The 14914-nt window shown below is 46.7% G+C and overlaps 1 protein-coding gene across 1 annotated transcript in view; it reads right to left on the bottom strand.

The window, feature by feature from the left end:
- Positions 1-14914, bottom strand: part of CNTNAP2 (contactin associated protein 2) — a 1133692-nt gene that overhangs the window by 142416 nt on the left and 976362 nt on the right. The window contains exon 17 of the mRNA XM_045087941.1: positions 3130-3366. Within this exon, the coding sequence (XP_044943876.1) occupies positions 3130-3366 (237 nt within the window). The remainder of the gene's footprint in view (positions 1-3129; positions 3367-14914) is intronic.

Below are 14914 nucleotides of genomic sequence, written 5' to 3'. Positions count from 1 at the left end.
CTTACGTAGTGTCTGTGACACCTCCCTGGATGACAGACTGCACCCGTGCAGGGTCCTGCTTTCCCCTTACTGACTCGTGCCATTTTCACAATACCCCCACGAGGGAGGCGCTATTTCACACAAGGGAGCCCTGGGCGCGGAAGGGCTAACTGCCCACGGTCACGGTCACACACCTTGCACAAGGCAGAAGCAGATTCAATCCCAGACTTTCCGGTTCTACACTCGGAGCTCTCCCCTTGGGAGACCTCACTCCGGAGCCACAGGCAGGATGTGGTGGGGTTTGGGATGTCTTCTGCCCTTCCTGGGAGGAGGAGAGCCCTACTGGAGGCATGATGAGGGACATGGCTTAGTGGAGGCTGTGGTGGGTAAGAACGAGCAGGGAGGGGCCCGAAGAAGGGAGAGGGTTGGGTGTGAGGTGCACTGCTGTTCCACGGAGGGGCTAATGCTATTCTAGGAGCTGGGCGCCCCTCAGACCTCGGCAGACCCTCAGTGGGCTGGGCTGCTGGAGTCACCAGGTTGGTGGCCTCCGGAACACAAGTGGCCTTGTCCATTTACTCAAGTACCGTTTCACATGTAATAACCTGCATGTGCCATGGCAGGAATGAAGCTGGAAGACATTTGTTAGGACACCAGCGGTGGGGAAGGAAAGAGAGAGATACCCCCGAGGGACACAGTGTGACTAGACTCGGCAGCTCTTGTTTGCCTGGGTGGCCTCCCAAAGGGGAAGGGTGGCACATTTGTGAATGGCAGCACACTTGGGAATTGGGGGTCTGGAGGGGGTAGCCCTGGCAGAAGCTGAGGTCTGGGGAGGGGCCCATCTTGGGGGAACCGTGACGGTGCTACGACTTTCGATATGTTAAGTATGAGGGATGCTGGGACATTTAGTGAAGACTTTCTGGTTTTTAATTTTTTTCCCGATATTTTGGCATAGAACTTATTGATATTTTTTTCCTGAATGAATTCTTCACATTTTTCTAACTTTAAAATGCTAATTAATAAAAAAATGCAGTCTTTGAAGTGTGAACAAAACTACATTTTCATCAGCTGTTTGAAGATGGCCTTGCAAAGTTCAAGAAACTGACTGGTCCTGCTTTCCAAACACGCTGGGAGTGTGCTTAGAGATCTCTGCCATATGGAGAGAGCAGAGGAGTCTTGGGGCCTGGAATCAGACACCTGAGCTTAGGAATCCTGGTTTCACTCACCAGCTCAGTGTGCAAGTCACTTAACTTCTCCGTACTCCCCAGTTTTATCATCTGTTGACAGGGAATAAAGAATGCTATCTACCTCGTGGCTGTGTGGCTTGTAGGAATTCATGTGTGTGCAACACAGCCCACCTTCGGGCATCATTAAATGATAGCACCAATATGAACTGATTACTCAAAACCCTTGCACATGGTGAACGCCCCGAGACACCGGCATGAGTGCTCTTGGGGACGGGGGTGGCTTATGGGAAGGTGAGTTCCTGCTACAGCTGGGGACTGGGTTTGATGCAGGAGTGACTTAAGGAGTAGTAGTATCTTTTTGGATTACAACAGCGATGCTTGCTCATTGTAAGCATTTGAAATTTATAAAAGAATATTATTCAGGAGAAGCAAATCCACCGTAAAGAACTACTTTGTGCTCATATTATCACTTTCTGTTTTCCATCTTTACTTTTCACAGATCTAAGCCAATACTGGATAGTCAAGGCTCTATCTTGCCTTTTTACTTTCTTTCTTTCTTCTTCTTCTTCTTCTTCTTCTTTTTTTTTTTTTTTTTTTTTTTGGTTTAACATTGTAGTACATAATTTTTTTTTCTCCATACTTTTTTCTCCATTGGTCCACGTTAAGTATTATTCTTAATGAATACAGAATATTCCTTAAAATGGTGACTCCCTCTTTAACTAACCATTTTACTATAGTTGAGCTTTTGTAGGTCCTTCCTAATGCTTATTTTTATAAATAACACTAAGAGGAACATTCTGATGCTGGCTCTTTGTCTGGTTTTTGGCTTATTTCTTTAGGAATAATTTCTGAAAAGGAAAATCTTAGGAAATATCCCCCCGCCCCCAATCTTTTTAACCAACAATGAATTGACCAGAGAAACTGAAGAATTTACTATGTTTTCAAACTCAAGCTGGCCTGGATCTGTAATAATAATTTTTGCTCCCACGGAAGAGAATCCTGATCTTTACGAAGCTAAGACTTTGGAATACTCCGTGCAGAGCCAGGAGGTGTGGGCAATGAGACAAGCGTCTCCACCTCCTCAGCCCATGTCATCGCTCTGGGAAATGAATGAGAGAGATTCTCTTCCTGATCAACCCACAATATTCTATCTGCTCTGATGAGCAGAAAGCCTGACGTGGGGCTCGATCCCAGGGATCATGACCTGAGCCAAAGGCAGCTGCTTAATCAACCGAGCCATCCAGGTGCCCCAAGAATTTTTAAGTGTCTCAGGATTCAGGTTTTCTGAGAAGAATGGCCCCTCGGTGTTGGGCACACTCCTGTGTTCCAGAACTGCTCAGCCTTCTCTGAAAGACCTTGAGCGCATTTGGCTATTCTCACAAGATGCCAGTTTTAGTCTCACTCTGACCCTCTTGGGCTCCATGCATATTTGCAAATCAAGGTGGTAAATACACTTCTGCTTTAACCCAGCCTTATGCCAGGGATGTATTTTATGCATGTAACATTCTGAGAGGGTTTAGGAATGAAAACATCTCTGGTTTTCCATTTCTATGGAAAGCTACATATGTTCTGAAGGAACCTTCTGATATGTTATCATACATCAGGATACCTCATTGATTTATATTAAATTAATTTTACTACTTCAGAGCTCATCTCTATTTAGGACAGCAGTGCATGTCTTCACTTGACAGGAACAAAAAATCATCATCATACATACGGAACGACCTCATATTCATGTAATATGCTTCCCATAAAGAACCTGACATGGCTTAGCAACATCACTACTGTGACACTGACAAGCTGCCTTCCTGGCTCTCACATAGGGAAATGAGGTTCAAAGACATTGGATGACTCACTCAGCGTCCTGCAGAGAATAAAGGACAAGACCAGAGCAACCCAGACTTTCTAGAACATTCTGTTCACCCAACATTAAATATTAGCAGAGGCTAGGCATGCTTGTCCTCACCGGCGGGTTTGATGAGCACTGCCAAGAAGTCTGTTGTGAAGGAGCTCACGTAGAGGAGAATGCAGGGCGCCTTGGAGGTACTGAAGCTGAAGCGGATCCCCTCGTGCGCCAGGTCGGCAGGGGCGCTCTGCTGATCAGGGGCGCTGTCTGACCTGACGCCCGATTCTTTGCCGCTGACCCCCGATGCCTGGAAGTTATACCGTAGCCACATCCCCTCTTCAAAAAATGCGCCAACATCTGTTGAAACAAAACAGGTGGAGGAGATTGACAAATGAGGGGGAAACTGGGTGCTGATACTGACCACGCTTCAAGCTCGCTGCTCACGGAAGGCAGGCCCTGCGCTGTCCACAGAGACGGGCCTGATTTCATCAACAGGGACCAACTATCCCCCTCAACCCCCAAAAGGAAGTAGCATGTAATAGAGCACACAGATCTGTAAATTTAAAAAAGATATATATATATATATATATATATATAAAAATGAAGAAACTGAAATCATACCAGAAAGAATTTTCTTGTATAGGGCTTAGGCCAAATGACTGATTTAGGTTGAAGAAACACCCTGAAAAGGCAATGGTTTAACATGAACACCCATTTAAGGAGCTTACGGGCTTCCTCTTTGAGACTGGAGGAGTTCTGGATGTTTGCCCAGGAGAGCCCTCGACCAGTCCCTGAGGAGGTCCCAGGAAGCTTAAAATCGTAAGTCGTGAAGTTTGAGAGAACTGGGCTCAAATATGACCATTAATTAATTACTGTGTGGCTTTATGGGAAGTTACTTGACCAATTGCTTTAGGCCTCAGTATTTTATAGGTGAATGGGAGACAATAAAAGATAATGTGAAATGATCAACACAAAGTAAATCATATCTATTATTATTATTATTATTATTAAATCACAAGAACAGTCACTAACCCTTCATTGGTCTCTGTCAATGACCTAATCATTGCTAATTGATTCCTTTTTAAGTTTATTTATTTTTGAGAGAGGAGGGAGAACATGCATGCGCACACATGAGTGGGGGGAGGGGTGGAGGGCTGAGCAGGGAGTCCAATTCAGGGCTCAATCCTAGGACCTTGGGATCCTGACCTGAGCTGTAGGCGGATGCTTAACGACTGAGCCACCTGGACACCCGCCCTCCCTTTTTTTCAAAGATTTTATTTATTTACTTTTGAGAGAGAGAAGTAGCGAGCACATCAGTGGGTGGAGGGGCAGAGGGAGAAGCAGACTCTACCAAGCAGGAAGCCCAATTCGGGACCCCAGGATCATGACCTGAGCTGAAGGCAGCCGTCCAGCGGACTGAGCCCTCCAGGCGCCCCGCTAACAGGCTTCTCCGCTGATTCTCCCATTGCGTGCTCCTCAGAGTTCCCAAATCATTTCCTACGTCAGGACGAAAGGCTGAGATTCCTAACAAGCTTTGTTTGGTCTCCCAGTTACGGTTCCCCTGCCCTCTTTGGTATTCTTCTGGAAGGAGACTTAAACTTCACGGCCCGTAGAACCCACCAGAGTGGGCACGGCGTAGTGAATCAGGGAGTCAGGCACCCGTGGGTGGATCTGGGCTGTGTTAACCCGCTAACCGACCTCTTAACCTATTAACCAGCCGGCGGTGTGTGAGTCTCACAGAATTCAGAACTATCTTGCTCAAACGCTGACAGGGCCCGTGATGGGAAGCCCAGGATTGAACAATACGCAGCCCACACGGGTCCCAGACAGACTCACTGGGATGTCAGATGTATATAATACGGTCGCTGCCACCTTGGGGTCGTCCTGTCCAGCCGTGGGCATGGGAGAGGACACATCCACAATCTGAAATCCTTCTGGCGAGTGTCATGGAGGTTTACACAGCAGGTCATGTGATAAGAACCCCCGTCTCAGTGCCTGGAGGGTCCTGAGTTGGCTTTCCCAGGCTTTCAGCAAACACCTGCCAAGTCCCCTCGGGACGCCAGGCACTCCGCTGGGCCCTGAGGTTACCATCGCTGCTCCCAGGAAGCCCTTGATCTAGGGGATTCAGACCACCACGCATCACCAGAAGTACTATGGTGGGTGCAGGACCACATAATACAGGGGCTCTGGAACATGAAGGGCACCGGCCAAGGAAATCTGGGGGGAAAAGGCATGGAACCTGGGACCCAAAGAGCCAGAGGCAGTAGCTTTGTAAAGGCAGAAGGGAAGGCCAGCTTGGGAGTCGAGAGAGAAGCACATGACAACACTTGGAGCTGGGACAGTGCGACCAGAGGCATGAAGCCTTGGCATGCAGTCTTCTTACAACATCAGTTATATGGGCAAGACTCTTGAGTGCCCCACTACACTTGAGGTTGGGCGTCGGGGAAACAGTACCTAAAAAGAGGTGATCCCTGCCCTCAGCCGCTCAGAGCCTGGTGGGACAGACGGACATATTCTGTGACGTTCTCTGAGCGGCTGTGACGGATGGTAGGGGCTGCGCCGGGGACAATCAAAGAGAGCAGACAGGGCCGGTCACCTGCCGCGGACACCCCTTTGCCATAGAGAGGTTCTCCGAGAGGATGAGGGGGTCACTATCTGAGAAACTGTTTGGGCCATGCAGGGGAGAAGAGATGGACCTGGTGCCTGGAGAGAGGGCTCCAGATCAAGGCCAGAGTTCACACAAGCCAGAGGCAGACAGAAAGGGACAAGGTAGAGGACAAGATAGGGCACTTGAAACTCAAGATCGAGGCACGAAGCTCCTGCGTGGAGGGAGGGATTCTGGGCTGCTGAGGTCGAGGAAGCAGGGAAAGCTGCAGGTGCCGGGCACCGAGCTACAGATGCCCGTATCGCCAGCCGGAGCCTGGGCTTCCCTGAGCCAGACTCTCCCCAGTCACCGCCCTTCCAGAGCGTGGGCCCGCCCGAGTCCCCGATGACACCTCTCTGTCAGAATGCTGGTCCCCAGGCCTAGCTCCAGAATTTGGCTCCGAGGGTCTGACTCAGAGGGTCTCGAGAATCAGCACGCGTAACCGACTCCCCAGAGGATGCTCGTGCCCACAGGAGACCGAGACCCCGGGAGCCAACGCCGGGGCGGGGGAGCGCCGCTGGCGGGGCAGGGAGCCGAGCGGGCCCGTCAGGCTGAGACAGGATGCCTCGTTCAACCCTAGGGGTGACCCTCCTTCCAGGGCAGATCGTTAAGAGAAATTCAGAAAGTGAAGGATTTTAGATAAGCTGAACAATATGCCACAGAGAATACTTGTGGTGTATTTCAGAGTCATCGTTAAAAAGCTTTATGGATTCATGTCGGTTTTGGAGGAAGGAAAATACCACGCTTAACAGGGTTATTCTGCAACCGCGTCATAAACCAACTGTTAAACCAGGGCCTGGGAGTGCTGCGAACCGTCTCAGTTTCCAAGTGGCGGATTTATAGCTGTCATTTCACTGCTTCAGATGGTTTGAAGGAAATGCCAAATCTGGGTGTGGAATATCACTTAGGAAAGGAACACTCCCACCCCCCCTGAAGGAAACACTAAAAGAACACTAATTTAACACGCCCCAAACAACGCCCTTTCCCTCATTGGATGATCAAAAATGACTGATGGAGAATGCTTAATGTACTAAGCATTTCATACTAAGGTTTTATACTAAGACGAGATAGCTTAAGTTTTAGGATATTCATTTTTTTGGATAGAAAAAAATGATAAATTTGGAGTCTCATTATTCTAAGATGTATCACAAGAGATCTGTGGAATTAGATCATGTTTCCCGAAATTCCGAGCTACAGTCCGAAATCTGTAGGTTCAGGATTGTAAGTTTGCCAGGAACCTTGAGGCAGGCAAGCAACCTCGTAATCATTTCTTGATTCTTGAAATGGACCTCTGATTGATGAAAAGAAGTCTGCAAATATTTGAAATAAAATCCACAAACTGCCCATCCCAGAATAATACCACAAAGATATTCTTCTCCTCGTCTGACCAAATCCCCGATGTTTAACGTGGAAAGGCGAGCAGCTGGTACTCACCCCGTTACTAAATTGCCCCTCATCTTTTCTTCCTCACGCTCAATAACTCCATTTCTTTTTGCCTTTTTTGCTTAGGCTATATCTTGCAACCTATATTTAAAAATCATCCCGAGTCTTTTCATTCTCTCACTTCCCCACAACAACCCAGAATTGAAAGCTCCTAGCCCACAAATGGGCTCTTTTCCAAAAGTTTAAAGTCAGTAACTTGCAAACTTGGAAGTATTTCCCCATCGAAACAACGCTTTAAGTGATCGGTAATTTACCACGAGAGTCCACAAAAGCTGAACAATAATTCTGGATGGGTCGCGAAAGAGAACTGAAGAATGCCATTGTGTACTAGTCGTTAAAACAGAAACAGCGACAAGAGAAGTTAAGGTTGATTCCGAACGTGAGAATTCCAGGGAACTCCGCTCCCACAAGTCTTGCATCTAGCTGACGCCGCGGCATGCCCGGGAATCTGGAGTAGCTGATTCTCCTAAGAATCTTAAGGAAGCAAAGAGTGTTCGCCTGTTCCCCTGGTGTAAATGCTCCTACCACGGCTGAATTCAAGCTGTCAACACATCACTAATACGGAGTAGAGAGGACAAGTTCACGGGTGATCTCCCAGCCGGTGTGAACTGCCTCCAGCGCGTGAGCTCACTCGGTCACTGAGCCGGTCCTTCAAGCAAACCACAGGCACTGACCGCCAGCGGGCGGCTCAAACAACGGGAGTCTATTTCACTGTTCTGGAGTCTCTAAGTCTAACATGGACGTCTCGGCTGATTCTTTTTCTGGTGCGGGCTCTCCTGGTGGCTTGCAGTCAGACGTGCTCTTGCTCTGTGCTCCCATGGCAGAGAGAGAGCGAGCAAGAGAGAGGGAGGTAGGGAGAGAGAGAGAAGAGGGAGAGAGAGAGAACTAGATCTCTGGTCTCTTCCTCCCCTTAGAAGGGCGCTAATCCCCTCATGGGAGTCCCACCCTCATGACCTCATCTAAACCGAGGTACCTCCAAAAGCCCCATGTCTAAATACTGTCCCATTGGGGGTTACGGCTTCCGCACAGGAATCTGGGGGGACTGACACATTCAGCCCGTACTAAAGGCTACTTGCCTTTTCTCTTCCGCTGTAAAGAAACGCTTTAGTATTTGATGGTTCCTTCCTGCCTTCCACACCTCTCTTCTATCTTGTCCCAGGACCCTGGACCCTGAAAGCTCTGTCCTTTATAAGAAGTTCTATAAAACCCAGGAAGAACTCCTGGGGAGCAGGCACCATACTACAAGGAAACATGGACCTGGGCCCCAACCTCAGGGTCATTCAAGCTTTTCCACGGTTGAATTCCGTTGTCCAGAATGGCCATTCTCACGGGCTGCTTTTTAATGAATCATCTAACTAAAGAGTTAAACAAATGTCATGACGCTCTGCTCCTAGACCCCTTGGCCACCCCGCTCGGTGTATATCCTGATTCTGCATTAGGCCCGGCTCCTTCTGGGGTAATCTGCAAGGCCTAACTCTCCTTTAACTCGTTTCCTCTTGTATTCCCAAGGTCCTGCTTTCCTGAAATACAACTAGTTTCTCTCCTGGCTTTCCACTGGCAAAATCTGCTTTTTCTCCCCAAGTGTGCTGCTTTGAATTTCCCTCCTGAATTTTTTATTCTGTTTGTTCCATGTTTTCTTCCATGGACTCTGATCGTTTTGGACTAACAACATTGGGCCTGGATGAGTTAATGTTCACCTTTACTCAGGCTGTTTCCCCAGGTGGATACGTATCTTTTGTAACCACTTTCCCCACATTCTCTCTAAAGGCCAGGTTACTTGCAGGTCAGTTTCTATGTAATAAGCTTCAAGTGTCTGAATCTGCACCAGGGTAAGAAAATCCCGGAGAAAATTCTCTGAAGTCTGAGTGGCGTGTGCCGACCATGAGCTACAAGGGTAGAACATGTGACTTGAAACACGTGAAGAAGCTACAAGATCTAGGACTTGACCGTGTCGGAGCCAGGGGGCCTCCTTGCTTGGGAGTTTAAGTGCCAACAGCACCGAACAACTTTGCTTGAGTCCCAAGTGGGAAGAGAGTTTGCATCCAGAATTTCCTGGGACATGCTCCTGAAATTGTGTTAATAAGCATTACTGGGAAAAAAAAAAAAAATGGTGGTCAACAGGTTAGAACACTCTAGAAAGAGTAAGTGAGGGAAGGACTCCGTCCCAGTAAGCTCCGTCTGACACACGGAGTCAGGGAGGAATGTGTGTACGCGGAGGGCAGGAATATAAAGGCGGGTTTAGTCCTGGCTTTGCCACCAACCAGCTCTGTGGCCCGGGTCCAGCAGGTTATTTAATTGCTGTAGCCTTTAAATCATTCCCATGTTACAGAAATCCTCCCTGAGCGTACATCCTCCTCTGGCTAACAACCAGTCATTGCTGTACGTTCTTTTTTTTTTTTTTTTTAAGATTTTTCTTATTTATTAGAGAGGGCATGCAAGAGAGAGCATGAGCGGCGGGGAGGGGGAGAGGGAGAGGGAGAAGCAGATTCCCTGCGGAGCAGAGAGCCCCACTCGGGGCTCGGTCCCAGGCAGCTGCTTAACCGACTGAGCCCCCCAGGTGCCCCCTGATTTGCAGTTTTAAACGATCATTCTGGCTGAATGGATTGGTATGAGAGGAAACCGTTAAACCTAAATTTCATCCTTAAATGTAAATTTCATCCTTTTTCTTAAAATCTGGAATATCACCAGGTGTGTGTGTAGGGGCCTGGTCACTAGATACATTTCAGGGAATCTGTAAATCTCCTGAAACTTTGGGCGAAAGCGCCTATGCATTTTTCGGGGGGGGGGGAGGGTTAGTAGTATAAATCAGATTTCATGACTTCACCCTCAAAAGTTTAAGGAAAAATAAGAAAAACTAATTCATTCGGAAATGATGCACCGAGATGCTGGGTGAGCGGAGGCCCTGGGCCACATGTGGCCTCCACATCCCCGGTGGGGTCGTCACCCTCGTGATCCGGACCCGCTCCCTCCTCGGCCGCCCCGCCCGGTCCCTGCGTCCTCTGCCCTGTGGTCTGGCCAGACTGGTCTGGTCTGGGGCACCTGCTCATGGCCTTGCCAGTTCCTTCCCTGCCGGCTCTCTGGCCCTTCCCAGCCGCTGTCAGGCCACCTCCGTCCCCCAGCTCCTCCTCAAGCGCCCTCACGGCTCTTTGCTCTGACTTTAGTCTGACAAGCGCAACCCTGTTTGCTTTTAATTTAGTAAACATTTCTTGGAACCTCACGGAATGCCAGGCCCGTGCTGATAACAAAAGCAAACACGACGAGGACTCTTCCCTAGAGAAGAACCGCAGCCTTAGGACACACTCGGCGTGAGACCCGGAGCCAGGAGGGGGAGGTGGCGGGAGGGGAGAACCATCGGCTCGTTCTGTGGGGAAGTCTGGGCTTCTTCGCGAAGAAGGTGACAGTGAAGACGTATTTGCAAGAAACGCAGGGCGGGCAAGGTCCTCGCAGCATGGAGGAGCGTGTGCTGTTCTGGAAATGACGTCAGAGCTTTGCAATCTCGACTGTGCTTTTAAAAAAAAAAAAAAAACCTAAGGCAAACTCTCAGAAAATTGGATTTAACCGGTCAGGGGAAAGGCCAGCCTGTTCTCCTATTTCGCTGTTTTCTCAGATTCCTGCCATGGGCAGCGGGGGCGGGGTACTTCTGCCGTAGGTCGGGGGGTATGACTTGGTGTGAAACGTGAGCTGATGTGTGGCCATGACCTGCCGTGGATTAGAAGGCAGGATGGGGGCTCTGGAGGGTCTTGAATTGCTTCTTCTTCTTCTTTTTTTAAATTTTATTTATGTATTTGACAGAGAGAGAGAGATCACAAGTAGACAGAGAGGCAGGCAGAAAGAGAGGAGGAGAAGCAGGTTCCCCACTGAGCAGCGAGCCCGATGGCGGGGCTCGATCCCAGGACCCTGGGATCATGACCGGAGCTGAAGACAGCAGCTTAACCCACTGAGCCACCCAGGCGCCCCAAATCGCTTCTTTTTAAACATTTTAAGAGAACAATATACTCAAATCATTTCAGATTTGCAGGAAAGGTGCAAGATTAGTACCAAGAGCCGTAACCCCCATACCCAGCGTTATAAAATGCATTTAGTAGAATACAGCCCAAAGAATGAGATGATTTGCAACTTAACAGATGGTCTTCATCTTGACTGCTTTGTCTTCTTTTTATTGGCGTAGCAAGCTAGAACCTTGCTTGGACAAGCCTGGTCACTTGCGTGAGTGGCATTAGCGGATCAAGTCCCCCGGCGACCTCTGTCTCATTTCTCCTCCTCTCTGCTAACTTCCCAGTCTGCTCTGGAGCTGCTGCTTTTAGGAATCACATGATTTGCTTAATTATTTATTTGTAAAATTATCTAAGTACATAATTTATGCCTTTTTCAAACACTAGGCGGTTTCTACTCATTCTGTTGATAAGTAGCAAGTTGCTTCTTTTTTGATCTTCACTTAGCACTAAACATCCCAGATTTTCTCGCTGGCTCAGCTGAGGCGATGAGCCATGTAGAATTCTGGACTGTAAGGGCTCTTGAGGACAAGTGCCGCTTTTCATTCACTGTGATAGTCCCAGGGTCTAGTCGAGAGAGGCACTCACAGAAAGTTTGTTGATTTAGTGAGTGCACTTTACACCATAAGGAAATGAGCTTCTCCTGAGTTCCTGCGATGTGTCAGTCATAATATGAAACTTTCATATGTTATCTTATATAATAAATTATTCAACAGCAACACTTTTGACATAGATGTTATCATTCCCATTTTACAGATAAGGTAACTGAGGCTTAGGGGAATAATTTGCCCAAGGTCGTCCTACTAATCAGGAAGGGACAAATACAGATTTTCTGGACTTTAGAAAATGCTCTCTCCTCTCTCCCAGCCACACTTTAGCAAGTTTCAGCCGTTTTCATAGAATTCCACAAACCCATCTGTTCCCCAGTTTCTTCTTTGGGAACTTTAAAAGGAAATTAGTTATCAAGTAACCACTGATTGTTCACTACTCACAAGCATAAAGACACAACTGACTCCTTAAGGAACAAAATTCTATTTTTTCCACCAGTTCAGAGGTCAATTGAAAAGAACAACCAGAACACCCCAAAATGTCCAATTACTTATGATGAACTTTCGTTATATTAAAGTGGTTTTTATTTTGAGTAACAACAACAACAACAAAACTGGTTTGGCAGTGATCAGCAACCTGGTTTTTTTTTTTTTTTTTTTTTGTACCGGTTATCACTTGTTGCTGTGAGAACTAGACTTAAACATTCATTCTTTTGTCAAATAAATTCAAAATATAGTAATTGCAAAGGCTTAAACTATATTTGGTAGCTTACACATGAGTAGAACGAAGGCCAAGAGTTCCTTGAGGGCAAACACTGTGTTTTATTGATTTTGTGTCTCCAGAGTCCAGCACATTTCCTGCAGCTTACTAGGTATTTTAAAGCACACTCACTGAATGAATGAATGAACGGATGGTATTATGGACCAGTTTGGGCATCTTCATATTTTTTCAGAGTGAGGACCCCCAACCGCCTCCCCTGAGAGAAAGCAGAAGACAGGCTAGTTAATATATTTCTCTTACCATCTATACCTTTTTGAGGATAGTTTCTTCAAAGAAGATAAAGCATGGGGTAAAAAGCAAAGACTCATCTCGAAGAAACCAAGGAATAATTAGCTATCACTATGGTTTACAAAAAATAAGCCCAGGATTATGAATTACCCAGAGTTCCTGAAAATGAGATTGTCACAAAAAAAAAAAAAAAGTTGCAACACTTTGTCTGCCTTTTGGTGGGAGAAGGAGAAAGGAGAAAGAAGTGCAAATGAGAAGAGGAGGAAGGAAAGAAAAGTCGAAGAATGAATTGGGGACGCTCCTTCACTGAACTACTACACATGGCTCCTGCATCACCATGAGGACCTTCTCGAAATCTTCCCGTCTATGCTTGTAATCTGTCAGCGGAAATTAACCTCGTGGGGGCATTTGCTGGGTCTGCTTTTCCTTCTACTACAGTGAAAACATGTTCGAGGGAGGAATAAGGTTGTTACAAAATCGACAACTAAAGTTTTGTTTTAATAGTTTTCCCCTCTATTAGAAAACTTCCCTCCTCTGTAGATTCTTGGAGCATGCCCCTTTTTTTTGCACATCTGTGGGAAAAGAACAGATTTATTCACTGTTGCATGCAACAAATTTATTCTTATAGGCAATAAATAAAAAAATACTTGCATGAGGCTTTCTATATAGTTCTACAGCTCTCTCTCTCTATATATATACACATAAAATCAACCCCAAAGTGGTTTTCCAAACAGGGAGTGTATGTATATACGTGTGTGCACGTGTGTGTGTTTTCTGCAAGCCTGCCTATAAATAAATGTGCATGCATTTCCCCCCAGAAAACATGTATGTGTACACACACACACACACACAGCACACAGCACACACTTTCTAAAGCACCAAAGAATGGTTCTCCAGAAAGCATGTGCTGCCCAGTTACATGCTGAGATCCAGTCTACCCGAGTGCTTGCTTATGACCTGTTTTTGACACATGAGGAACTGCAAAGGCAACCACAGGCAGCAGGACAGAGGCCAAGACAGGGAAGGACTCACAGCAGGTGAATTTCTGTGACGGCTCAAGGTCAAGGATTCTCTACAAGACTCTGTGTAACATCTAGCACCTTGGCCAATTGTTCAAAGAAAGAGTTTGAGGACACAGTCTCTGGTATTTAAATCTTTGGTCTTAGGTCTGGTGTCGACTAGATGACTGTGCCTCAGAAAGTGAGAATGTCCCTGCCCCAACTTACTCATGTGCTTTTTCTGTTTGTCACATTCTCCTCCAGAAACAGAGCTCAAGAGCCACAAACATTACTGTTTTAAACTATTACGTTTCCCTCTCTATTGTTATCTCTTTTGTTCCATAGTTTGGGGAAGGCATAAAGTTCTCATGTTTCAATAGTCCCAAGTATAATGGATGCCTACAGATATGACCCTGTTCTGATGGTGCCTCTGGGTTTAGAAATCACGATGACCATCGATGGTGTTTCCAAATGCATGCTGCCTGCCCATTCCTGATTTCATTCTAATTGGAAATGGCCTGCTGGAGGAGAGAAGGGAGACTTAACTGCATGAGAAACCCGTTCAGCTTAACTGGTTGCCTCCTGAAAATTAGAGAAACCAATCGTGTGAGTCTTTCCATGTCAATGAAAAAAGGAAATCTTTGAAGACAAACTGTTTTAATGAATTCAGCCACAAGGTTTAAAAAAAAAGAGTGTTGTACTTGGCAGGTGGGAGAAATGGTGTACAAATTAAACTTCTGAGGCAGATGAGCATTAATAGATAATGGTTCTGGGATCACAAGGCAGAAAGACATAAACAGTAAGATAAAGCAACCCTCATAAACATGACAGTTTAAGTGAGTACTAGGTGCTTCAAGATCTTGGGCCGTCTCTTTCTTGCTGTCTTGGCGAAGAACCGTGTGCCTTTCTCATTAGTCATGATATTTAGTGAAAGCTCATGGCAACCACAGTCTGATCACCAAAAAATACACTTTCCAAATGACATTCACTTCGTACTTGTTTTTATTCTGATGTTTGAGTGTCATTCGGACATTTTGAGAACAGAGGGTCAGGGTGAAGGGATCTCCGGAGTGGTGAGGAAGATGATGGGTTTCTGTACCTCAGTTGATGCGGGAATTGGGGTATCACTGCTTACACAGAATCACATCCCCTGGGTCCAGGGTGCCTCCCCACTTTCTCTAAAGCTCAGTGCCAATTATAACAGGGGTTTACCACCCACAGAGTTAGATCTATGTTATATAGCTTTAAAATGTCTTGAGGGATACGTTATT

This window comes from Mustela putorius, unplaced genomic scaffold, assembly GCF_011764305.1.
Source record: "Mustela putorius furo isolate JIRA1106 unplaced genomic scaffold, ASM1176430v1.1 tig00001680_pilon_pilon_pilon, whole genome shotgun sequence".
Lineage (NCBI taxonomy): Eukaryota > Metazoa > Chordata > Mammalia > Carnivora > Mustelidae > Mustela > Mustela putorius.
The sequence above is the reverse complement of the archived record's forward strand: the minus strand, read 5'-3'. Positions and strand labels throughout refer to the sequence as shown.